The 27,568-nt window shown below is 42.1% G+C and overlaps 1 protein-coding gene across 1 annotated transcript in view; it reads left to right on the plus strand.

Annotated features, from left to right (window-relative positions):
* ERBB2 (erb-b2 receptor tyrosine kinase 2) overlaps window positions 1–27,568 on the plus strand; it is a 200,792-nt gene that overhangs the window by 126,702 nt on the left and 46,522 nt on the right. The window contains exons 10-15 of the mRNA XM_073608097.1: window positions 4,691–4,764; window positions 8,495–8,585; window positions 10,250–10,449; window positions 10,541–10,673; window positions 19,919–20,009; window positions 20,101–20,258. Coding sequence (XP_073464198.1) covers window positions 4,691–4,764; window positions 8,495–8,585; window positions 10,250–10,449; window positions 10,541–10,673; window positions 19,919–20,009; window positions 20,101–20,258 — 747 coding nt within the window. The remainder of the gene's footprint in view (window positions 1–4,690; window positions 4,765–8,494; window positions 8,586–10,249; window positions 10,450–10,540; window positions 10,674–19,918; window positions 20,010–20,100; window positions 20,259–27,568) is intronic.

Consider the following 27,568-nt stretch of genomic DNA (forward strand, 5'->3'; position numbering starts at 1 on the left):
TCTCGATCAGTCGGCTGCAGCCAATTGTCTGCAGTGCTGATCAGTGTATTCTGACAGAGGAGGAGTCCCCGCTGTCAGAATACAGTGGCACAGTGGGGAGGATTCATCCATCCACCTCACTTGTGTGAATCGAGGAATCTGTTTTTTTTTTTTTTTTTTTAACTATTATTTATTTTTTAATCAGCCTGCTGGCTGATTAAAAAATGGACCCATCTTTGCCCAGCCTTAAAGTGGTTGCAAAGGCAGAAGGTTTTTTAAGATAAAACTTACTGTGTGTAACACCCCCCCTAATACTTACCTGAGCCCCATCTCGATCCAGCAATGCCTTGGCCATCCAGGACTCTCCCTCCTGATTGGCTGAGACAGCAGCAGGCACCATTGGCTCCCGCTGCTGTCAATCAAAGTCAGTGAGTCAATGAGAGAGAGAGGCGGGGCCAATGTGAAGCTCCTTGTCTGAATGGACACAGAGCAGCTGCTCGGGTGCCCCCATATGGCGAGGGACCTGACAAGAGGAGGATCTGGGCTGCTCTGTGCAAAACCACTGCACAGAGCAGGTAAGTATTACATGTTTAATATTTTAAAACAAAACCAAAAAAAACCACAAGACTTTAACATGACTTTACCCACTTTGCACCCACGCTATAGCAGAAAGAAGGCTTCCTTTGCCGGATGGGCGTCCATGTACGTCCTTCCATTCTCGTGCCACCTGTGCACCCCAGGGGGCAGCACGCTCTGTGATCGCCGAGTCATTGGGACTTGGCTGATCACAGAGCAGGGTAAAGGGCCAATCACAACGGGACCTTTACCACGTGATCAGCTGTCAGCCAGTGACAGCTGATCATGGAGGTAAACAGAAGCCGGTTTCTGGCTTCTTTCTTTCTTCATGCTGTCAGAATGAAGAAAAGAAGCAAACCGTTAACCGGCTTCTGTTAGGGGGACATTGGTCCCCTTAGGGATCAACAGTGCTGTATATCAGTGCCCACCAGTGCCGCAAATCAGTGCCCACCAATGCCACCTATCAGTGTCCATCAGTACTGCATCAGTGCCACCTTTCCGTGCAATCCATCAGTGCCACACATCAGTGCAGCCTCACCAGTGCCACCTCAATGCCACCCATCAGTGCCGCCTATCAGTGCCCATCAGTAAAGGAGAAAAATTATCTGTTTGCAAAATATTATAACAAAATATATAAGACTTTTTATTTTTTTCTTTAATTTTCAGTCTTTTTTTGTTTAGCAAAATAAAAAAACCCCAGTAGTGATTAAATACCACCAAAAAGCTCTATTTGTGTAAAAAAAAAATTTATAAAAATTTAATTTGGGTACAGGGTTGCATGACCGCGCAATTGTCATTCAAAATGTGAGAGTGCTAAAAGCTGAAAATTGTCCTGGTCAGGAAGTGCCCAGTAAGCAAGTGGTTAAGCTGGCCATACATTATGCAATTTTCTTCAATTTACTTTAGATTTACCTTCAACTATGTAGTGCAAGGGCCTGCCTGATTGCATACAAACTGAAAATGTTTAGGTTTAAAGAGAAATTGTACAAGGAAATTGTATAATGTATGGTCAGCCTTAGTATATTTTGCTTACATAATTGGGCATCCAATTTAAAGTACCTATGGTTATACAAAAATGTAAACAAATAGCCAAAAGACACTTTGACTGCTTGCCGACCAGCGCACAGCGATGTATGTCGGCACAATGGCACGGCTGCGCAAATGGGTGTACCTGTACGTCCCCTTTAAACCGCGGGCTAGTGGGCGCACGTGCCTGCGGGTCCCGCAGACTCTATGTCCGCCGGTCACCCGCGATCGTGATACGGGAGGCAGAACGGGGAGATGCCTATGTAAATAATGCATTTGCTTGTTCTGCCTAGCAACATGACAGGGATCTACTGCTCCCAGTGATCAAGAGCAGTGATCTCTGTCATGTTCTACTGAGCCCATCCCCTCTACATTTAGAACACAGTTAACCCCTTGATCGCCCCCTAGTGTTTAACCCCTTCCCTGCTAGTGACATTTACACAGTAATCAGTGCATTTTTATAGCACTGATCGCTGTATAAATGACAGTGGTCCCAAAATAGTGTCAAAAGTGTCTGATTTGTCCACTGCAATGTCGCAGTCACTATAAAATCGCAGCTCGCCGCCATTACTAATAAAAAATAAAAATGCCATTAATCTATCCCCTGTTTCGTAGACGCTATAACTTTTGCGCAAACCAATCCATATATGCTTATTTTGATATTTTTGTTAAAAAAAAAATGTAGAAGAATACATATCGGCCTAAACTGAGAAAGAAATTATTATTTTTTTTTTTTTATATATATATATTTTTTGGGGATATTTATTATAGCAAAAAGTAAAAAATATTGTTTTACTTTCAAAATTGCCGCTCTTTTTTTGTTTATAACGCAAAAAATAAAAACCGCAGAGGTGATCAAATACCACCAAAAGAAAGCTCTATTTGTGTGAAAAAAAAGGACGTCAATTTTGTTTCGGTACAACGTCACACGACCGCGCAATTGTCAGTTAAAGCGACGCAGTGCTGAATCGCAAAAAGTGCTCTGGTCAGGAAGGGGGTAAAATCTTCCGGGGCTGCAGTGGTTAAAGCAAGCCTTCACCCAAAAATGAGTTGCCTTCTTTTTCCCCTCCCCCTCCCCCCCACCTGTTGAGAAGTTGCAGATATTTCTTTTAATTTTCTTTTGGGAGTGGGAGTGAGTACCTTTTTATTTTTTGGTGGTACCCATTTCCTACTCCCTTATTGTTTACTGAAGTGAGGATGATGTTACCCCGGCCCTTGTAGCTGCTGACTAATTTTGCCATAACTGCTTAAAGTTCGTCCTTAATCACTTCAGCCCCGGAAGAATTTACCCCCTTCCTGACCAGGCCATTTTTTTGCAATACGGCACTGTGTCGCTTTAACTGACAATTGCGCGGTCGTGCGACATTGTATCCAAACAAAATTTACATCCTTTTTTCACCACAAATAGAGCTTTTTTTTGGTGGTATTTGATCATCTCTGCGTTTTTTATTTTTTGCGCTATAAACAAAACAAGAGCGACAATTTTGAGAAAAACACAATATCTTTTTACTTTTTGCTATATCCCACATTTTCTTAAAAAAACAAAAACATTTTTTTCCTCAGTTTAGGCCGATATGTATTCTTCTACATATTTTTGGTAAAAAAAATCGCAATAAGCGTATATTGATTGGTTTGCACAAAAGTTATAGCGTCTACAGAGTAGGGGATAGATTTATGGCATTTCTATTACTTTTTATTTTTTTACTAGTAATGGCGGCAATCAGCGATTTTTATCAGGACTGCGATATTGGGACGAACAAATCCGATACTTTATATACTTTTTTGGGACCATTGACATTTATACATTGATCAGTGCTATAAAAATGCTCTCATTACTGTATAAATGTCACTGGCAGGGAAGGGGGTTAACACTAGGGGGCGATCAAGAGGTTTACTGTGTTCCCTAGGTGTGTTCTAACTGTAGGGGGGATGGGACTGACTAGGGGAGGAGACCGATCGGTGTTCCTACTTAATATGAACACATGATCTGTCTCCTCTTCCCTGACAGAACCGGGATTTGTGTTTTTACACACACAGATCCCGGTCCTCTTTCTGTCACGAGCAATCGCGGGTGCCCGACGGTCATCACGCCCGCCAGGCACTCGCATCGGCTCCGGGGACACACTGCGGGCGCACGTGCGCCTTTTACAGCGTTTTAAAGAGCCAACAACGGCTCGCCCAGGGGAGCCATTCTGTTGCAGTATAACTGCGGCGGCTGGTTGGGAACCGGTTAAAGTGCTATTAAAGGCTTGGCTTTTTTTTAAAGAAAAAATAACAAACATGTCATACTGACCTGCTCTGTGAAGTGGTTTTGCACAGAGCAGCCCCAATCCTCATTTTATCAGGTCCCCTGCCGACACTCATGGCTCCTTCCCCTTGACCAATGCCCCCAATAGCAAGCCTTTTGCTATGGGAGGCACTGGTGCGTGCTCGCTCCCGAGCCCTGCTCTATGCGTCCATAAGACTTGATGAGGCGCGATTCGACCACGCCCCCCACTTTGGCCTCATTAGCTTACTAGCCAATGGCTCCCACTGCTGTCTCAGCCAATGATTAGAGGGAGTCTCAGGTCGGTCAAGGCACTCGTGCACATCGCTGGATCGAGAGGGGGCTCAGGTGCGTGATAGGGGGGCTATGGGGGGAGCAGCACACAGTTTATTACATTCTTCATGCATACAATGCATGTAGGTAAAAAAACTTTGAGCCTTTAGAACCACTTTAAGGTGCCTTGACATAACAAAATTGTTTAGACTTTATCAACTGCCCAACTACCTATGCTATGTACGACTTTCTGAAAGTTGGAGCAAAGGCCATCTCCCCCTTCATCCCCCCCCCCCATTCTAATCCCATATGGCAATGACCTGCAGGCTCAGGCACCAAGCATTGCTTTATGGAATGCATCCATGGCTATGCCGCCAATACCAGGAGATTGATATTAAATGGTTAAGATAGGATGATAATTTAGAGTGCCTCCTATCTATCTCCTCTTTTTTTATTATTTAAGTATAAAGTAGGTTCATTCATTATTTTAAGGCATTTCAGTGGCCTGATATAGAGCTAATGTTACTGTCATACTGTATATTGCCTCATTCTTTTTAAACCATTTTCCAGGGATCCAGCACAGAACGTAACAGCACTTTCTTTGGTGGATTTGGAAGTATTCCAGACTCTTGAAGAAATTACAGGTACCTAATATGGATACATAAAGGCATAAATGATATTTTTGCTTCCTGAAATAGTATACAATCATGGCAAATATTTAAAATGAAAATGGAGTGTAGCTCCCACTAAAGAAAATGGAGTGTAGCTCCCACTAAAGAAAATGGAGTGTAGCTCCCACTAAAGAAAATGGAGTGTAGCTCCCACTAAAGAAAATGGAGTGTAGCTCCCACTAAAGAAAATGGAGTGTAGCTCCCACTAAAGAAAATGGAGTGTAGCTCCCACTAAAGAAAATGGAGTGTAGCTCCCACTAAAGAAAATGGAGCTCCCCATTCAATATGGATTTAGGTGTACCATAAAGCTAGGCCACTTCTGTTATTGTTGCACTGTATTTAATCTGTTTTATTCATTTACTGATTAAAGGCATGTGACATAAGTTTATCCAACCATGCATAAAAAAAAAAAAAATCTTCCCATTAGATATACCCAAACAAAATGAATGTCTTTTTTTTCCCCACAAATAGAGATTTCTTTTGGTGGTATTTGATCACCTCCTGCGTTTTTTATATTTTGCGCTATAAAAAAACAAACTAAATTTTGAAGAAAAAAAAACAATATTTTTAATTTCTGCTATAATACATATCCAAAAAAAAAGTAAAAAAAAATGTATTCATCAATTTAGGCCAATATGTATTCTTCTACATATTTTTGGTAAAAAAAATCCCAATAAGCGTATATTAATTGGTTTGCAGGAAAGCTATAGCGTCTACAAATAGGGAATAGATTTATGGACTTTTAAACTACTTTTTTTTGTTTTTACTAGTAATGGCGGCGATCTGTGGTTTTTAGAGGGACTGCCACATTGCAGCGGACAAATCTGACCCTATGTGGCGCTTTTTAGGGACCAGTGACACCAATACCAATACAAGAAGGGGTCAACACTATGGGGCGATCAAAGGGTTAACCGTGTTCCCTGGGTGTGTTCTAACTGTGTGGGGGATGTGGGCTCACTGGGACAACACCGAGATCGTGGTTCCTGATTACTAGGATCAGACAATCTCCATGTTGTCCCCTGTCAGAACGGGGATCCGCCTTGTTTAGATCCCCGTTCTGCCTCTCTGTACTGCGATTGCGATTGGACCGGCAGTCCACCGGATCCATGCGTGCACTTCCCCGACATGTGCGCGACCACAGTATCCTATGCACGAAACGCAGTACGGGTAAGTCGATTCGCGCAGCCAGGCCACCCTGCCGCAGTATATGTGCGGTGGCGGTCCAGAAGTGGTTAAAATGCTGATTTTAATTTTTTTTTGTTTACCAATAATAACATATAGACTTTTTTCATGTATTTTGTTTATTTTTTCAGTTTCACCTTATAATACATATGCAAAATTTGAAAAAAAAGGACTTGTAATAACAGCAATATGTTGTAAAAAAAGCATAATTTTAGTGTCCTTCTAAACGGGACACATTATTAATATTCAAAGCAAACTCACCCATCCATGTCTCAATGCTTTATTTTTTTGAGAAATTCCTTTGAAAAACACCCCCCTAGCATTTCTAGCCATGACCATCTTGCGTAAGTGCAGATAGTTACATATATAGTTACATAGTTGGTAAGGTTTAATAAAGACACTGGTCCACCCAGTTCAATCTTTGTGTGTATGTATTTATGTCACTATCATTTCCCGTATCCCTATATATTTCATTTGCTAAGATGCCCATCTAATGCCCCATACACACGGTCGGACATTGATCGGACATTCCGACAACAAAATCCATGGATTTTTTCCGACGGATGTTGGCTCAAACTTGTCTTGCATACACACGGTCACACAAAGTTGTCGGAAAATCTGATCGCTCTAAACGCGGTGACGTAAAACGCAAACGTCGGGACTATAAACGGGGCAGTAGTCAATAGCTGTACACACGATCGGAATTTCCTTCAACGGATTTTGTTGTTGGAAAATTTTATAGCAAGCTCTCAAACTTTGTGTGTCAGAAATTCTGATGGAAAATGTGTGATGGAGCCTACACACAGTCGAAATTTCCGACAACAAGGTCCTATCACATATTTTCCGTCGGAAAATCCGTGTGTACAGGGCATTAGAGTTTTTTTGAAACTATCGACATCCAGCAGACACCACCAACTGTGGAAGGGAGTTCCACATCCTTACTGCGCTAACAGCAACAAACCCTGTTTACCTTAACGTGATTGTAAAGTCTCGTGTTTTTTGCTTTTAAAAATAGAAGCAACAGAAGAAATGTAAAAAACCAAAACGTAAAACAAATATAGTATACCTTCCTATCTACAGTATGTACTAATGCTAGCAGCCTAAGGATTAAAAATCGGTAATGTTGATTGAGACTACTTAAAGACCTCATGTACACTGGATGTTTTTTTAACCACTTACGGACCGCCCGCCATCGTTTTACGTCGCTACTCTGAAGTGGAATATCGTTGTTATGGCAGCAGCTAGCTACCATAACTCTGGTATCCTCTTCTTCAGCGGGCGGTCCGCTTTCAGATAAAAGTGGTCTCTGCGGCGGATTCGCCACGAGAGCACTTTTATCAGCGGTGGAAGAGGGGGGGCCCCCGCTCCCAGCGCGTTCCGGTGCCCTCCGCCGCTTACTAGAGCCGGCGGTAGCGGCAGAGGCGATCAGGTCATGTGTCCTGTTAGGCATGGAGACGAGTGAGGGGAAGATGACCCCCACCCGTCTCAATACCACTGCAGGGCGAAAGCGACGTCTAACTTCACTTTCGCCCATAGCTGTTAAAGGCAATTTTTTTTTTTTTTTTTTTTTTTTATGCATTTTAGTGTAAATATGAGATCTGAGTTCTTTTTGACCCCAGATCTCATATTTAAGAGGTCCTGTCATGCTTTTTTTCCTATTAGGGATGTTTACATTCCTTGTAATAGGAATAAAAGTGACACAATTTTTTTAAAAAGAACAGTCTAAAAATAAAAGGTAAAATAAGAAAAAAAAGATTTTTTTTTTTTTTTAAACACGCTCTGTCGCGCACAGAAGCGAACGCATACATGAGTAGCGCCTGCATATGAAAACCACACTAATTCTAGCCCTAGACCTCCTCTAACTCAAAACATGGAACCTGTTGAATTTTTTTAAACGTCGCCTATGGAGATTTTTAAGGGCAAAGGTTTGTCGCCATTCCACGAGCGGGCGCAATTTTGAAGCGTGACATGTTGCTGGATATCAATTTACTCAGCGTTTTTTTTTGTCTACAGATAAAAAATAAAATAGTTCTTGCAAGACTATGTTTCAAAAAGCGTTGTTTGTCCCCAAGAATATGAATATACTTATTATCTTAAGTTATGTCAAGGTTTTCATCAGTAGGCCCATAGCAGACAAGTAAAAAAAAGCTTTATACCAGTATGGGGTATACAGGAGTGAGAGCTCAACTAGTTAAAGCCCAGCTCCAGCTAACCATTTTTTTTTTTTATTTAGGTCTGAAATGAACATAGACCTGTGTCCCTGTTGGGAAATTTCCCCCTCATTCTATATTGTGGCAGAAAAAGGTTTGGAATGCTCTCCCATCAGAGGCATGGACAAATTCAAATTTTTAGTAGAGTTGGAAAGGGGTTGTCACTTCCTGTCTAGGTGACAGTTGCACCCCCTATTTCTTCTTTGAGAGTCACAGGGACAGATAATTAGGGAAAACTAGGGAAAATCTCGACACCTGTATTTCAGTTAATAATAATTCTGTATGTATGGTTGTCTTTCTCTATGTTGTAGGATATATATACATTGACTCATGGCCTGAAGAACTGGCTAATCTCAGTGTATTTGAGAATTTGCGTGTAATCCGTGGGCGGCTCCTATACAAGTGAGTACACAATACTGTAATTGTAGAAAGAATAGTGAGTTAATTCAATGTTGCATACACTCTTAATAATAAATTAAAAGTAAGGCTGTAATAGTTATTATCTTTTCCTATACTTACTATTAAGGGGAATCTTGCCTGAGCTAAATATTGAGGATACGATTGCTGACTTTTCATTCTGCAAATGCTATTGTCCTGGCAGTCACGCTTACCCTCCTACTTCCCTATTGTGAGCCACTGAACAAGTATTCAAATAATGACTTTCCTTATCTGCATAGTATTGAAGTGAGAGGGGCCACATAATAGCCATGCGACTAGCATTGGCGATCCCCATATCCATGTCAAAAAGGTTTATTTTAGGATGGATTTTAAAACCTGGAGGATCTGACAGGTTAGGGAGGAAGTGTAGTAATGGGCAACCTCACCTCCCTAAAAGTCTACCACTCCCAGAGGGGGGTTTTACCACCAGCTTCTTGCCTCATCTAGGCTAGGGACATAAAGTATATATATCACTGTTTTGTTACGTTTTTTGGGGGCTGTGTTCGATATGTGCAAAAAGAGATCACACAAATACTTAAAGTATAACATTTTTAAAGATAATGACATATAAAGAAAATATGACAAGAATACTTAACTAAAGATGCTGTTTCGCCACGGAGTCCCCCCCCCCCCATAAAAGCATGGCCAGGTAATCAGACCAAACGCTTGCATGATGCAGCTCTGGAGACGAGACTAACCCTACAAGTTCTAGCTAGGGTATATAGGTCTTGTGTGTAAGAAATGGTCAAGCCCACCCTCAGTGCAAAAGACTTTCTAAGGAAAATGGCAAATTCCTGAAGGAGAGGGGGCTGGCTTGTCCATAGGCAGTTCACATTCCTATAAGAGTCATCTAAGGTAACCAGAAATAACTAGGATATTAAGGCTTTATTGGATATTTGTGAGGTCAACGTTAATAGGGAAATTGCATACTTCATATTGCTTATCAATCATACACTTGCCCACTAGACAGTCATAATATACTTCCCCCAGTGTGTGAAACCCTGAAATTGAGACACCAAAAATATGAATCGGAAGACAGAAGGTAGAAATGCCACCCACCGGAACCCAGCCACTATATAGAAAGATAAAGATATGGCTTCAGCCTGATATAGCCAGGAGGAGTTCAGGCTGAAACCATAGCCTCATTGTTCTATATTTATAGTGGCTGGGTTTTAGTATGTGGCGCTTCTACCTTCTGTCTCCCAATCTGTTTCAGCTAGCCTGGGCGAGCTTGTTTGAACGTTGGCACCACATCTGTGCTTTGGACTGCAGGGGGGCATTTTGCTATGCTTTGAGTGGCATTCCCAAGTTTTTGTATATGGGTCACCAAAAAAATGGAGATCCAAACGTTTCTCTCCACACATTTGTGGGTTTTAACGTCTGCCTTTGCACCTATCTTGGCATGTCAGTAAAAGCTGCATGAAATAAGTAAAAATGTTGGGCTAAATTGGCTACATGTTATGTACATTGAGAGATATACTCATTCAAGGAGAGAGGCACACACAGGTCTTCCTTCTTGAGTATGCGTCTCTCCTTGGATGCATACAGCACACTTGTTACATCTAGATTTCTTCCTGTAGCAAAAATGTGGTACTGATTTATGCAATATCTGTTGTATTTCTTCATAGTGGGGCGTATTCACTGATTGTCCGCAACCTTTCCATGTCATCTCTTGGCTTGCGGTCCTTAACGGAAATCAGCAGTGGATTAGTGCTGCTAGAGGCCAACCCCAATCTTTGCTATCTGGACACTGTCCCGTGGACAAACATATTTAGGAATTCTAGACAAGCTATATTGAAGACAACAAATAAACCACAGAATGTGTGTGGTAAGTTAACTCGGAATAAAATTTTACTTTTCTTTAGACATTGTGGTCTTTTAGTGGTTTTGGCAACCCAAGTATTTTCCGTATCTCATAGAAAAAGAGGGACACGTCTGCTTCCAGCTGTGTGCTAATGCTGAGTGCTGGGGATTTGGACCATCTCAGTGTGTCAACTGTAGTGGCTTGCTTCGTGGGAATGACTGTGTGGAATCCTGCAATGTAGAAGAGGGGTGAGTGTTTTGTACTGTGCTAAAGCTATATGCTGAGAGTACAATTTAGAATGAAGTATTATGGTTATTATCAAGGGGAAGGGACAATGGTGACACCATAATTTAAAGTGGAAGAAAATGCTTGTCCTCAAAGATCTTTCTTCTATCATGAACCCCAATATAATTGCAGTGTTCTGTTTAAAAGTATATAAAAAAAAAATGTTCTACCTTATTTGCCTTGAGCCTGCACCTGTCATGTGACCACAAAGCTTCTAACTCTATTCAAGTGTCCTAATGACCTCACACATGGTGCGGGGGTGGGCGGGGCCAGGTGGGACAGAGGCAGGATAGAGGAGGGGCTGGGTGTGACAGAGGTGGGGCATAAGCCCCACCTCTCATTGGCTGTGCTGGAAAGACTATACACAGACACCGACAACAGTTTAGGGAAGTGCATGTGATCAGCCACATTGAGCTGCCCAGGAACAAGGTTGTTGGATAAAGCTATTCAAAAACTCGCGCTAAGGTAATCAAAATGTGATACATGCAAAACTGCAGCAGCTGTGCAAAGGTGCTAGAACCTTAATCCGTGAAAGAAAATATAGAACAGCGCTAGCAGAATATACATTATATCAATTCTAACAATTCAGTAGCATGTGCCATACAAATCAAATATGCAAACATAAAATATGCACAAATCTAGTGCTGGTGAGTGGTGTCACCGAAGGGGGAGTGTGGCACCTCACACTTTGCAAGTTTGGAGCACCGTTGCACTTTATTCAATCATTATATGAGCACCAAGCATTTTATAGATTTGTATATATTTTATGTTTGCACGTTTGATTTGTATGGCACAAGCATATTAATTAATATGGCACATGCCACTATGTCATTGAATTGTTTAGATTAATATATATTCTGCTAGCGCTGTTTTATATTTTCTTTCAAGGTTGTCGGTTAGGCTCAGGGGATTGCTGATTGTCTAGATGAAACTTGTTTTTATTCTAAACAATCAGTGATTAAGATAATGCATACTATAACATTTTTATTAATTACACATACTAAACAAGGGCATATGTGGATTCTTGGCTGGAATTTCACTTTGTTATTACTGCAGAATTTACTTTAAAGCTGGGTTCACATACAGTGGCGCAAATAATTATTTAATCCACTGCAGATTTTGAAGTTTACATGGTTACAAAGAAGTGAAGGGTCTATATTTTTTATTATAGGTGTATTTTAAATGATAGAGACAGAATATCAGAAATCCAGAAAAAACACATAATACAAATGTTATAAATTTAGATGCGGTTTAGTGAGTAAAATAAGTATTTGATCCCCGAGCAAAACATAACTTAGTACTTGGTAAGCACAGAGGTCAGACGTTTCTTGTAGTTGGTGACCAGGTTTGCACACATCTCAGGAGGGATTTTGGTCCACTCTTCTTTACTGATCTTCTCTAAATACTTAAGGTTTCTTGGCTGTCTCTTGACAACTTGAAGTTTCAGCTCCCTCCCATAAATTTTCTATAGGATCAAGGTCTGGAGACTGGCTAGGCCACTCCATGACCTTATGAGAAAAAAGAGGGTTTGGGACTTTGTATGAAGCATGTGGCCAGGGAGATATCATGACAAGAATGTGTCTGGCGGGTGTATTGTAAGTTATAACTATATACATTACATAATGACAGAACAGTATACAGTCCTCTCCTGTTGGTTTATAACCACTTCAGCCCCGGAAGGATTTACCCCCTTCCTGACCAGAGCACTTTTTGCGATTCGGCACTTCATCGCTTTAACTGACAATTGCGCGGTCGTGCGATGTGGCTCCGAAACAAAATTGGCGTCCTTTTTTTCCCACTAGGGGGCGGAGAGGGGTTAAATCAGTACTAGGGAGTGATTACTAACTGTAGGGGGGATGGGCTGTGTGTGTCGCTACACTGATCTCTGCTCCGATGACAGGGAGCAGAGATCCAGTGACACGGTCACTAGGCAGAACGGGGAGATGCTGTTTACATCAGCATCTCCCCGTTCATCCTCTCCGTGAGGCGATCGCGGGTATCTTCGCGGTGATCGAGTCCGCGGGACCCGCGATCCGACTCACGGAGCTCGCGGCAGGCGCGTGCGCACACGGCGGCAAATTCAAAGTAACGTACGGGTAAGTTACTTTGCGCAGCCGTGCCATTCTGCCTACGTAAATGTACAGGAGCCTGTCGGGAACCGGTTAATCATTGTGCCATGGGGTTTACTACCTCAGCCCCCGGGGCGGATGATCCCTGCGGGCCGGCCTCCAGCTCTTAACGCTTGCACCCAGACTCATAGTTGGTCTGCAAATATAAGTGGGTGATTTACTACTCCATGACCTTAATGTGCTTCTTTCTGAGCCACTCCTTTGTTGCCTTGGCGGTATGTTTTGGGTCATTGTCATGCTTAGAGACCCATCCACGACCCATCTTCAGTGTTCTGGCTGAGGGAAGAAGGTTCTCATCTAAGATTTTACAATACTTGGCCCTATCCATTGGCCCCTCAATGTGGCAAAGTTGGCCTGTACCTTTAGCAGAGAAACAGCCCAAAAGCATAATGTTTCCACCTCCGTGCTTTACTATAGGGATGGTGTTCTTAGGGTCATAGTCAGCATTTTTCTTGCTCCAAACACGGCGAGTCCCCCTCCTCAAGAAGGCACATATACAGTCATGCCAATGAACATCTAAATGATTGAGAGAAGGATTGGGCGAAAGTGCTGTGGTCAGATGAGCCCAAAATTGAGCTCTTTGGCATTAACTTAACTCTCCATTTTGGAGGAAGGAAAATGCTGACTATGACCCCAAGTCATTTGCCACTTTGAGGGGCCAATGGATGGGGCCATGTATTGTAAAATCTTAGATGAGAACCTTCTTCCCTCCGCCAGAACACTGAAGATGGGTCGTGGATGGGTCTTCCAGCATGACAATGACCCAAAGCAGTGGCTCGAGAAGAAGCACATTAAGGTCGTGGAGTGCATAGGGGAAGGGTTTGGGACTTTGTATGAAGCATGCGGCTAGGGAGGTATCATGACAACAATGTGTCTGGCGGGTGTATTGTTAGTTATAACTATATACAGTACATTACATAACGGCATAATACATACAAGAAAGTGTAATAAGTAAATTTATTTCATAAATAATATATAGTAACATGATAGCATAATGGCATAGTAACATATTCATATTATTGACATTATAAACCACCAAACTCATTACTTCGTGTCTACAGAATATAAAATAAAACCATAATTAAATTGGAACAATCCAGTAAAACCTGATCAGTATAATGTTGGTAACAATCTTGAGATGTAAACAAAAGGCATCTATATAGCCCGACACGTTTCGTCGCTAACTTCCACTCTTCAGGAACAGATGCAGAATAGGTGTCTATAAAAAATTACAATGGGTCTGTCTATAAGAGGAGGAGGAGGGAAGACAGGCTAGAAAAGTAAATCACCCACTCATACTTGCAGACCAACTATGAGTCTGGGTGCAAGTGTTGAGAGCTGGAGGCCGGCCCGGAAGGATCATCTGCCCCGGGAGCTGAGATCGTAAACCCCATGGCACAATGATGGAAAACCAACAGGAGACGACTGTCCCTGGGGATAGATCCCCCATGGCTAATCAGGGGTGATGTGGACCACATCAACATAGCCCATCTGTGAAAAAGTGTAGATTTATATATGTAATAAAACATAAGGGTATATGACATATAGTAGCTGATTATTACTAGAAGGTGTACTAGTGCTGTGACCAAGAAGTGATGAAATGGTAATAGGACTATGCCTAGATAAAAAGCATAGTCCTATTACCATTTCATCACCTCTTGGTCACAGCACTAGTACACCTTCTGCCATTATGTAATTTATATAGTTATGACTTACAATACACCCACCAGACACATTCTTGTCATGATACCTCCCTGGCCGCATGCTTTATACAAACTACCAAACCCTTCCCCTATGTACTTCAGTAACCAGGGATGGAAGCACTTGTCCCTTTATGTCCTGTGCTTCATACAAAGTCACAAACTTTTTTCTCATAAGGTTATGGAGTGGCCTAGCCAGTCTCCAGACCTTAATCCTATAGAAAATTTATGGCGGGAGCTGAAACTTCAAGTTGTCAAGAGACAGCCAAGAAACCTTAAGGCTTTAGAGAAGATCTGTAAAGAAGAGTGGACCAAAATCCCTCCTGAGATGTGTGCAAACCTGGTAACCAACTACAAGAAACGCCTGACCTCTGTGCTTGCCAACAAGGGTTTCTCCACCAAGTACTAAGTTATGTTTTGCTTGGGGATCAAATACTTATTTTACTCACTGAACTGCAACTTAATTTATAACATTTGTATCATGTGTTTTTTCAGAGTTTTTGGTTGATATTCTGTCTCTATCATTTTAAAATACACTAAGGAAAAAAATTAGAGACCCTTCGTTTCTTTGTAAGTGGGCAAACTTACAAAATCTGCAGGAGATCAAATAATATTTTTCCCCACTGTATGTGCAAATTGGATGCTGTTTTCCCCCTGCATCCAATTCGCATGACATGTGAGTGTGATCGGCTCTCAATGAAGCCAGTTCACAGAGGTCCAGAGTGGCCGCGGTCTGCATTCCAAAAGGGTCCTCTGCGTGTTTGGGTCAGGTTCAGGTGGGAATTTGGGCATAAATGCTGACATGTTTCGCACCTGAACTGGCTAACAGGAACGCACCGGAACCCGTGCTAGGAACCGCGGTCGTACATATGGAAACCCAGCCTAAAGAAATTTGCTGTCCAATAAGGTGCACTAAGGAATGCATTTGTCAACATTTTACCTGGGGAAAAAAAAAAAATCTGTCAAGTCCACTAAACAATGAAGTCTGTATTTCTTGTCCATTAAGGGACACAGGAAGTCTTAAACTTTGGGCATTACTGCCACCTACAGAAGGATTGGACACTGACGAACAGAAAAACTATAGGCCAGGATAACCCCTCCCACTACCACCATGCCTCAGTTTTGCAGCAAATCCGCACTGGGAGCATGATAATAAATACAGAGGGGCGGGATCTGTGTCCCTCAGCGGATTCTACAGTAAATAAAAAAAAACATATTTTCTTTCTTGGCCATTGAGGGACACAGGTGGCCCTTAACCTTTACGAGGTCCAAAAGCAAACCAACTTGGAGGTAGTGAACAAAGCAAATAAAAGCAAATTAAGGCTAATCGGCCAAAGAAGAAAAAAAAGAACTGGGCTGTGCCTGCAGCTAAAAGGGCCACCTGAAGGACCTTACACCCAAAGCTGGCATTAGATGAGGACCACGGCGTCCACTTGGTAGACCTTACAGAACATGTGCGAAGACAAAAAGGGGACAAGTGACAACATTGCAAATCTGGAAAACAATTGCTTGATGCTGAAAACCCTAAGAAGCCCTCACCGACCTAGTAAAGTACACCTTGACAGGAAAGCTTAGATGATGGTCTGTCTGAACCACATAGAGATAGTTGAACAGGAATGGGTTTTACTAAAAGCACCCGTGGCTGAAAGATTTGCTCTCATAGCCCAAACCACAGCCAAATAACAGGGACATTTCATTTTGGTGAACTGCAGCTTTAGAGAGTAACAGAAGAACAATGTCCTGGCTGAGGTAGAAGGCAGAAAGATACCTTAGGCAAGAAGGAAGTCCTGTGTTTCAACACCACTTTGTACTTATGCAGAAACAAAAAAAGGGTTGGTATAACCCAAAGGTTAAAGACTTCCTATGTCCCTCAATAGACTCCAAGGAAAAGATTTTACACTGAGTACAAAAATCCTATGTTTATCACTGAAACCTCCATTCCAAGCAAAACGTATGACATTTTGTGCATGTACTTGTGAACATAGCATGTATATAGATTTGTAAATGTTTTTAGTGCGTTATCCATTTACAATTTTGGGTATCTTTATTTGTCTGCTGTTTTTCAAATGTTCTACTCCCCTGTCAAATCCTTGAGTCAGCAAGAAAGAAGTGAGTAAGCTCTGTGTAAGCTCCATGTTACTCTAGTTGTAGCTTGCACAGGACATAAGACTCTCTGCCCAGCCCAGTGACAGCAGTGGGACAATCGCTAAATACCAGCGCTGCCACATGAGTAATTAGAGAGTCACATGCAGGTCCATTCTCAGAAGTATCTGCTTTTTTTATTTGCTTTATAAATAGGGTGTCAGGGTAACAAAGGAAAGATGAGTACTTAGGAGTGGGCATTAGAGTGTAAGGCCCCTTTCACACTGGGGCGGTGGGGGCGTCGGCGGTAAAACAGCGCTATTTTTAGCGCTGTTTTACCGTCGTTTTTGCGGCTGTATTCGGCCGTTAGCGGTGCGGTTTTAACCCCCGCTGGCGGCCGAAAAAGGGTTAAATCTGCTCGTACAGCGCGGCTATAGCCGCGGTATTACCGCGGTATAGCCGCGCTGTCCCATTGATTTCAATGGGCAGGAGCGGTTTAGGAGCGGTGAATACACCGCTCCTTCACCGCTCCAAAGAAGCGGTTGGCAGAACTTTTTTTACCGTCCTGCCAGCGCACCGCTTCAGTGTGAAAGCCCTCGGGCTTTCACACTGAACAAACAGCGGAGGCTGTTTAGGGGCGGTTTGCAGGCGGTATTTTTAGCGCAATACCGCCTGCAAACTGCCCCAGTGTGAAAGGGGCCTAACTGCTGCTTTGGTTAGCAGTGGCAGAGCACAGATTTGCATTATAAGCTTTATGTTTACTAGTGCACGTAAGTTCTCATCCTGTGCGCACTTTATCATAGCAATGCTAAGCTATTAGGTAAATGTATGCTAAGTCATGTGACTTTCATATTCCCGATGTCTCGCTAAGCTCCCACTCTCTTTAGGGATGGGACTTAAAGTGGTTGTAAAGTCAGAAGATTTTTTTATCTTGATGCATTCTGAAGGCACAGGATTCTGAAGTAACGGCACCGGATGGCCGTTCCTTCATAGCGAATGCGTCAATGACGTCATCAGCTGCATATGTAGTAAATATCTCCTAAACTGTGCACGTTTGGGAGATATTTGCAGTACCTATAGGAAAGTTTTATTATAGGCTTCCCTATAGGTACAAATAATACATGGGAATTTACTTCCTCTTTAACCACTTGTGTACCAGCCTGTAATACATACCCCTTTATTACCAGACCAGTTTTCAGTGCTGTGATGGCATGACTGACAATTACTCGGTAATGCAACCCTGTACCCATATTAACTTTATACCATTTTCTGCGACACACAGGGGGTTATTTACTAAAACTGCACGACGCAAAATCTGGTACAGCTCTGCATAGAAACGAATTGGCTTCAAGGTTTCATTGTCAAAGCTTAAAGCGTAGTTCTGCCTTAAAAAAAAAATAAAAATCAGCAGCTACAGATACTGTAGCTACTGACTTTTAAAATAAGGACACTTACCTGTCCAGGGTGCCCGCAATGTCCTCAACCAAAGCCGACCCGCCCTTTGGCTCCGGGTGGAGGTGCCGGCATCTTCAGTAAGGGAATCGGGAAGTGAAGCCTTAAGGCTTCACAGCCTGGTTCCCTACTGCACATGCACGAGTCGCACTGCGCATTCTGAGTGGTCCCTGCTGTCTTCTGGGACCTGTGTGTCTCCCAGAAGACAGCAGGGGGGGACGGAGGAGGGGCCGGACATGACGTAGATCACCGTGGATACTGTGACGATCATTTGCCGGAAGTGGGAGCAAATACCTGGATTAGACAGGTATCTGCTCCCCCCTGAAAGCTGCCAAATGTGACACTGGAGGGGGGGAGGAACCGGATCAGCGGAAGTTCCATTTCTGGGTGTAACTCCGCTTTAATTGAACAAGCTGAAGTCAGAAGCTGATTGGCTACCATGCACAGCTGCACCAGATTCTGAGTGCTCCAGTTTTAGTAAATCTCCTTCATAGAGCTATCTTTTGGTGGTACTGAATAACAGCTGATTTTTTTTTTTTTTTTTACATCTACTTCTCATAAAAAGGAAAACCAAAAATTTCAGAAAAAAACTTGTCTGCTTTAGTCCTCATGCACACGGACGTTTTTACAGCTGCTCTTTTGAGCTTTTTTTGCAGCTTAAAAAGGCCTGTCTATGTTAGTCTATGGCTTCATGCCCACCTAGGCGTTTTTGAGCTGCAAGTGGCATAGGCGTTTTTAAGCTGTAAAAAAAACCCAGGACCAGTGGGTTCTGAAAGACGTTTTTCAGCTGTAAAAACGCTCTAACGCTGAAAAACGCTCAAAAACGTCATTCACCAACATTTTTTAGCGTTTTTGATCCATTGAAAAAAAAAAAAAACGCTCAAAAACGCTAACGCGGAAAAACGCTAAAAACCGCTATTGCAAAAACGCTGAAAAAAGTTTAAAAAAATCACTGCAAAGATACTGGCGTTTTCATAACGTTTTTTCAACAGCCTGTGTGCATGAGGGCTTACTTTTGTTAAAATAAACGTTCCAGGACTGTACAAATTTGACCTCCAACCCACCTCTTTTTTTAGCTGTAGACACCCCAATTTGACCTATTTTTTTTTTTTTTTTTTTTTTTTGGGGGGGGGTTTTGGAAATAAACGTGCTGGTATTAAGGGGGTGAAAATGAAGCTTGGTAATGTTGCACTAATACATTATCGTACAGGTTATACACAGAGGGAGAAGGAGGTGAAGGGGTTAAGGATCAGGTCACATACAATGACAGGATGGAGATGAAGAAGTTAATGTGCAGATGCGCAAGATAAGGGAAGTGAAGGGATCATATACGTGTCACATACAAAGACATGTTGTTGATCAGATGTGCAGGAGAGGAGTGTGGAGCAGGAAAAAGGATTACAAAAAATGAATGAATGAAAGAACAGCTCCTCTCGCAGGCCCGTTCATTAGTTTCCCATTCAAAGATTTATTTCCTTGTTGTAGGGGAAGTAAAGGGATCTACCATGTAAATAATTGCATTGTGACCACTAAGATTAGATATCACAATGATCAGAAGGTACTGAGCCGATTGGAGCGGCTCAGTACACTTTGTATCGAGCCATCTAGTGACGGCTCGGTACATAAATATTTGTAGGTAGAAAGGCCACCCGCGGTTTTCCAGAGATCATTTATAAATGGCGGTGGGTAAATAAGTCCGCCATTTTATAAACGTACTTTGGTAGAACAGTGGTAAAAAACTTAACTCAAAAACAAAAAACTTTCATAATGGAAGTCTTTTCCTTGCAGTATTGAATCTGCTACATAGTTGCAAGTGTTGTATAATAAGTAATATTTTTCTTTCAGGGAGCCAAGGGAAGTTGTTGATAAAGGCCAGTGTATAATGTGTCATCCAGAATGCATGCTGCAGAATGGATCTCAGACGTGCTTTGGTCCGGTCAGTGCCCTGTATTTTGTATTCTGTGTATAATAGGATTTCCATATTGTATTGTTGATGATGTTCTTACCCAGTCACATTTTTCGAACAGAGTGCAGAGCAGTGTATGGCCTGTGCCCACTACAGAGATGGCACCACATGTGTGAAACATTGCCCGAGTGGAAAGAAGATGGACTCCTTTGTGCCTGTTTGGAAATATGCAGACAAAGATGGAGAATGTCAGCTGTGCCCTGTTAACTGCTCCCATTCGTAAGTGCCCTGGATTTTCCCTGCTTTATATACATGAAAAGAGGTGTTTTTCTTTTCTTTTATAACTTTATTGATACAATAAATCTTTTTCTCCTACCGAAAATAGATAGCAACATGGTTGAAGCTTAAACAAAAAGTTTAATCTTAAATGGTTAATAATTACCTTTTGGATAAGTTCTGGCAAGTCAGTTTCTTTACTAGTTTCTTATACAGCTGGTAAAATAAATATTGAACACGCCACCATTTCTTTTAGGTAAATATATTGTTGAAGGTGCCATTGACATGAGATTTTCACCACATGTCGGTAACAACCCATGCAATCCACACATACAAAGAAACCAAAACAAATAAGTTCAGAAATTAAGTTATTTGTAATAAAATGCAGTGGCGGCCCCGTCCATTAGGGGCGCACGGGCACCGCTCCCCCTATTCAGGCCCCCTGATTTACACGCAGAGACGCCGGACCATGGATTCCAATGGTGGGTGTTTTTTTTTGATACACATGATTAGAGCCAGAGGCTTAAAAAAAAGGGTGGGCTTGGAGCACAGAGCATTGTGCTCCGAGCCCATCCAGTTTTGTGATGTGGGCGGTGGTGATTTTGGCGGGGGGGGGGGGGGGTGCTGGCGGCTGCCAATGACTGTGCAGTCTCTGGTGTTGACGTGCAGAGCAGCCTAAGCAGGGAGAAGGAAGATGGCGTGCCGCAGCTTGGCTCTGTCCACCTCAAGACACCAGCTGAAGTCTATCAATAGCAATCCTGCCCCTCACAAGTGCAAATTACTATCAGCTGGTTCAGTCTTAACTGATGGCCTATAAAAAGGTGTCATATTACCAAGGTGTCGCACAAGAAACATCTCATGATGAGTAAATGCAAAGAGCTCTCGAAGACCTTCGCAACCTTATTGTTGCAAAACCTACTGATGGCATTGGTTACAGAAGGATTTTTAAACTACTGAATGTTCCAGTGAGCACTGTTGGTGCCATAATCTGGAAGTGGAAAGAACATCATTTCACCATAAACCAGCCACGACCAGGTGCTCCTCGCAAGATTTCTGACAGAGAAGTGAAAAGAATTATCAGGAGAGTTGTCCAAGAGCCAAGGACCACTTGTGGAGAGCTTCAGAAAGACCTGGAATTAGCAGGTACAATTGTTTCAAAGAAAACGATAAATAATGCACTCAAACGCTGTGGCCTGTATGAACGCTCTCCACACAAGACTCAATTGCTGAAGAAAAAGCACGTTGAAGCTTGTTTACAGTTTGCTGCACAACATTTAGACAAGCCTGTGAAATACTGGGAGAATATAGTCTGGTCAGATGAGACCAAAATTGAATTCTTTGGATGCCATAATACACACCATGTTTGGAGGTCAAATGGCACTGCACATCACCCCTAAAACACCCCAATACCAACAGTGAAGTTTGGAGTTGGGAACATCATGGTGTGGGGCTGTTTTTCAGCATACAGTACTGGAAAACTTCATATCATTGAAGGAAGGATGAATGGAAAAATGTACCAAGACATTCTTGATAAAAATCTGCTGCCATCTACCAGGATGATGAATAGAATGCTAGAATGGATCAGCCAATCACTTGACTTGAATCCAAAAGAAACTCTATGGAAAGAACTAAAGATTAGAGTTCATGGGCGAGGCCATGATTTGAAGACTGTGTGGAAGAATGGGCTAAAACCACACCTGAGCAATGGATGCGACTAGTTTCTCCATACAGGAGGCATCTTACCAACAAAGGATTTTGTATGAAGTTTTACATAAATTTCAGTTAGCGTGTTCAATACTTTTTTCCTTGTGTCATTCCATTTTATTACACATGACTTCATTTCTGAACTTATTTGTTTTGGCCTCTTTGTATGTATGGATTGCATGGGTTGTTACCGACATGTGGTAAAAATTTCATGTCAATAGCACCTTTAGAAATATATTTACCTAGAAAAATGGTGACATGTTCAATACTGATTTTTCTTGATGTATCCGTCAGGGAGTCTGATAGACAAATGGCTTCATAGCAACTTGCTATAGCCATTGAGAAGGGTTCTCTGCAGCATTGGAATGATACATTATTCATCCAAGTGGCTGCAGCACAAAGATCGCTCTTGTTTTAATAACAGGATTGAGACTTTATGGATGTAGGGAGCATGGAAAAGCCTGGATCCCCAGTCGGCAAACCACTGGAACCCCTAAAAGAGAACCAGTCCCCAATGAGAATGTGTAATAATCTGAATCTTGACTTTTGAATAGTTATAATAAGGATTACTTTCAGGGATTACTTGATTTTCCATTAGTTACTTGTATGCTTTATCTTTAACTACTTGCCTACCGGGCCAATTCTGACATTTCTCTCCTACATGTAAAAATCATATTTTTTTTGCTACAAAATTACTCAGAACCCCCAAACATTATATATGTTTTTTTTAGCAGAGACCCTAGGAAATAAAATGGTGGTTGTTGCAACTTTTTATCTCGCACAGTATTTGCGCAGCAATTTTTCAAACGCATAAAAAAAAAAAAAAAAACAGTAAAGTTAGCCCAATTTTTTGCATAATGTGAAAGATGATGTTACACTTAGTAAATGGTTACCTAATGTCACGCTTTAAAATTGCGCACACTTGTGGAATAGCGACAAACTTCGGTATTTAAAGGGGTTGTAAACTCTCTCAAGGATTTTCACCTTAATGCACTCTATGCATTAACTTGAAAAACCTTCTGTAGTGCAGCAGCCCCCAAGAGTCCCCCTTTTACTTATCTGAACCCGATCCTTCCAGTGACGGGGACGAGCACACCAGCTCCAGCCTCTGTCTCGGGTCCTCATTGGATGGATTAATAGCAGCGGGAGCCATTGGCTCCCGCTGCTGTCAATAAAATCCAGTGACATGGGGGGCGGGGCTGAGTCCTGCTGTCTGTGTCAATGGACGCAACAGCAGGACTCAGGAGCACGCCCGCACCCGTGTCCCCCGAGGGAAAGCGGCTCTCCGTGTGGGCACTGGAGGCGAGGAAAAGCCAGGAGTGCCACTGAGGGACCCCAGAAGAGGAGGATCGGGGGCCACTTTATGCAAAACCCTTGCACAGAGGAGGTAAGTATGACATGTTTGTTATTTAAAAAAAAAAACAACTACTTTAAAAATCCCCATAGGCGACGCTTTAAAATTTTTTACAGGTTACCTGTTTAGTGTTGCAGAGGAGTCCTTGCGCTAGAATTATTAATCTTGTTCTAACATTTGCGGCGATACCTCATGTGTGCTTTGAATGCCGTTTACATATGCGGGTGCAACCTACGTATAAATTTGCTTCTGCGAGTGAGCATGCGGGACAGGGGCGCTTTAAAAATATTTATTATTTTTTAATTTATTTTACCAATATTTTTATATTCTGATGCTTTCTTTTAACATTTTTTTTGGATCACTTTTATTCCTATTACAAGGAATGTAAATATCCCTTGTAATCGGAATGGGGCATGACAGGTCCTCTTTACAGCGAGATCTGCAGTCCAATAATTCCCCAGATCTCACCTCTAGGCTGGGAAGCCTGAAATAAAATAAAAAGAACGACCTCTGCTCCCAGCCGAGGCGGCGACGTTTTTCAAATGCAGAGGCCGGGCGTGATGTCAAAACATTGCGCCCGGCCTCCGAACGATCATAGACTTTGGGGACCGTCTGAATCTCTATGGTCAACATCCAGCGCCGTGCGATTCCTTCGTCGCTTGCACAGGCGAGCCAGTAGAAGCAGGGGGGGGGGGGGAGCGTTGTTTCTAGGCAGTTGAGTTTAGTGGCATTTTTTTTAAAGCAAATAAATGTGTTCCGGATGGAAGTTTGTAACTCACGTTTAGCCGCGTATCGATTATAGGCTTTTTTAATGGAGATACATTTCTGACTATTTACAATGCAAAAAACTCTTCTAAACGCAAACGTGGCATGTAAACAAGGCACAACGGAATTTTTTAACCATTGGTTACTATCTGTCAAGTTCCATCTTTCAGAAGAGGTTTTAAACTGTCCCGTGTACATGAAGCCTTGGGCTCCATGCACACTAGTGTTTGTTTAACCACTTCAATACAGGGCATTTTCACCCCCTTCCTGCCCAGGCCAATTTTTCAGTTTTCAGCGCTGTCGCATTTTGAATAATTGCGCGGTCATACAACACTGTACCCAAATGAAATTTTTATCATTTTTTTTCCCCACAAATAGAGCTTTCTTTTGGTGGTAATTGATCACCTCTGCGGTTTTTATTTTTTGCGCTATAAACAAAAGAAGAGTGACAAGTTTGAAAAAAACACACAATATTTTTTACTTTTTTGCTATAATAAATATCCCAATTAAAAAAAAAAAAAGGTTTTCCTCAGTTTAGGCCGCTATGAATTCTTCTACATATTTTTGGTAAAAAAAAATCGCAATAAGCGATTGGTTTGCACAAAAGTTAAAGCGTCTACAATATGGGGGGTAGATTTATGGAATTTTTATTATTATTATTTTTTTACTAGTAATGGCGGCGATCTGCGATTTATTTTTTAATTTTTTTCTTTATCTGTGACACTGACATTGCGGCGAACACATCGGACACTTTTGACACTATTTTGGGACCATTCACATTTACACAGCTATCAGTGCTATAAAAATGCACTGATTACTGTATAAATGTCACTGGCAGGGAAGGGGTTAAGACTAGGGGTCGAACAAGGGGTTAACTGTGTGTCCTAGAGAGTGATTCTAACTGTAGGGGGAGGGGACTCAGAAGGGGAGGAGACAGATCGGTTTTCTTCTGTACTGGGAACCCACGATCGGTCTCCTTTCCTCTGACGTCCCAGCTCTGTTACCGGCAATCGGGGGTGCCCGGTAGACATCGCGGCTGCTGGGCACGCTCCCCGGCTCCCGAGTGACGCGGCGGTGCATGCACGCCCCCTAGACGGCTGGGAAGCCCAGGACGTCATATGATGCCTGCCCAGGATTGGAGATCCCTCCTACGGATGTCATATTACTATGGGCGGGGTATGAAGTGGTTAAGCATGTGTCCATGCACACTACTTTAGGCTATTGCCATTTTTTTAGTTTTTCGAGCAGAAAAAAACGCCGAATCCTCCTATCTGCTTCTAAATGCTACTAAAATGCTCCTCACAGCTTTTTTTTTTTTTTTTTTTTTCTCTTCATGTACTGCAACAATGCTAATAAAATGGATGGCGGAGTCACAAAAATCTAAATTTCCGTGAACAGCGAAGAGGAAGCAAAAAACTCACATAAATGTGCAATCGCAATGTGCAAATTTGAAACAACAAAATTATCATGTGTATGCAACAATCCAAAAGTCCGTAGTGATTATAATAAACGTATTTTGCCATGAAGAAAAATGCTTGTTCTCCACTGAAATCCCACAATATAGTGATAATAGTAAGAAGTAAGGTGAAGATCCCTACTCACCAAATGTAGTTGACCCTCAATATCATACGTCGTGGTCAAAAGAGCTTGGCGGTCTCTATAACCAGAGGATCCACAAACCAGCTTATATCATAGTCTCCTTTCTGCAATCCGTAATCCAAGGGCTAAACTTGTGGCTGTCAAAAAGAAAACGGGCTCTGCATAGCGTAAAAAAGTATTTGCTCTTTGTTTGTAAAGCTTAAAAAACAGATACAATATCCAAACTGGATTGATGCAAACCCTACTTGTACAGGCATTAATTAGCATCCAATAAACCATAGAAAGGTTTAGAAGGCTCAGGTGTGTAAGCATGCGTTACACGTAAAGCTCAATACACTGCACCGTGCGACCTAACTTGACGCGTTTCGTCATCAAAAATGACATCAGAAGCTGGGAATCGCGGTGCGTAAATCTTCTTATATACGCTCCATAGGGGATTCACTGAATCATCGGCAACAATAAAATCAAAAAGAGGAATGCACAGAACAAATAACAATCTCCCTGTGCATTCATTCACAATAAAATAACTCAGCCTTAATACTAAAAATACATTTTAAGAAAATTACCCATTTTTCAATGTGTACTCAGGCCATCTTGTGGCAATATAGGATAATTATACTAAAATACTAATAAAATGCCAATGGTCCTAAAAGCTTCTAAAAGCTACTAAAATGCTACTAGAAGCTGGCACAAAAATGCTAATATCACATTTATTCACGTTTTTTTTTTTTTTTTCCCTAGCTTTTTTTGAGCTCACAAAAAACGCTAGTGTGCATGAAGCCTTTAGACCCCTTTCACGCGGAAGCGCTGCTAAAACAGCGCTAAAGCGCCGGTCGTTTTTGCTGCTTTAGCGGCGTTTTGACAACGCTTTTCAGGCGACGTGACCTAAAAAAAAAAAAAAAAAAAAAGGAAAAGGGTCCCGTTTTGCTGCACTTTTAAGGCACTTTAGAAGCGCTGCCCATTCATTTCAATGAGCAGGGGCGTTTCGGGAGTGCTATTAGTAGCGCTCCCAACACGCCCCTAAGATGCTGCTTGCTGGAATTTTTCTAACGTCCTGCAAGTGCACCGCCCTGGTGTAAAAGCACTCATTGCAATGAATGTGAGGCAGGTTTCAGGCACTTTTTAGAGGCTTTTAGTGCTAAAACGCCTGAAAAATGCCTTAGTGTGAAAGGAGTCTTAGGTTGCACATACACTCTGCAGATATATTTACCAGGGTTACTGGGTGAAAGGAAACCAAGAGAGGTGGGCTAGGTGGAAAAACAGCGATAAGACTGGTCTGCCAAAGTCTCTTTGTTAATACAGGGTCTCTTATACTTGGATGAGCAAACTGCAAGATAGGTTTGGTATTGAGAGTTCTGATGATGGCATTAAACTATATGTAAACCTTTACCTTGTAAAACAACCCATTCTGTTTAAAATAAAAGGCAAAACATTTGTGTATAGATGTATATCATAAAACAAAAATACTCTCTTTCTATAAGTGACCACATACCCACTGTTCTCATCTGCATAAGAGCTGGGGGAGAAGAAACAGCAGTACACTGAGCTTTCCCAGTAAACGGCTGTACAGGTTGGAAGGGGTCAGGACAAGTCTTATCATTGGAGCAGAGCAGGCAGAGTTCCCAGCACAGCTAGAGAACTGACTACGCTGTGGTCTCATGCTTAGCGTTTTTAATAGGAAAGCAGAGGGACTAGCAGGAACACCAGGGATTTCGCATAAAGGAAGCAATACAAATAGAACAAGATGCTATTTCATGCAAGTATATGGTACAGCAGGCACATGTCAGGAATATGAAATGTTGGGTTTACATACTCTTCTTTTTTTTTTTTTTAAATAGACTTAATTGGATTTTAGAACAATACAAGCTAATAAAGTGTTCCGTAAAGTAAG

Source organism: Aquarana catesbeiana, linkage group LG12 (genome assembly GCF_042186555.1).
Source record: "Aquarana catesbeiana isolate 2022-GZ linkage group LG12, ASM4218655v1, whole genome shotgun sequence".
Lineage (NCBI taxonomy): Eukaryota > Metazoa > Chordata > Amphibia > Anura > Ranidae > Aquarana > Aquarana catesbeiana.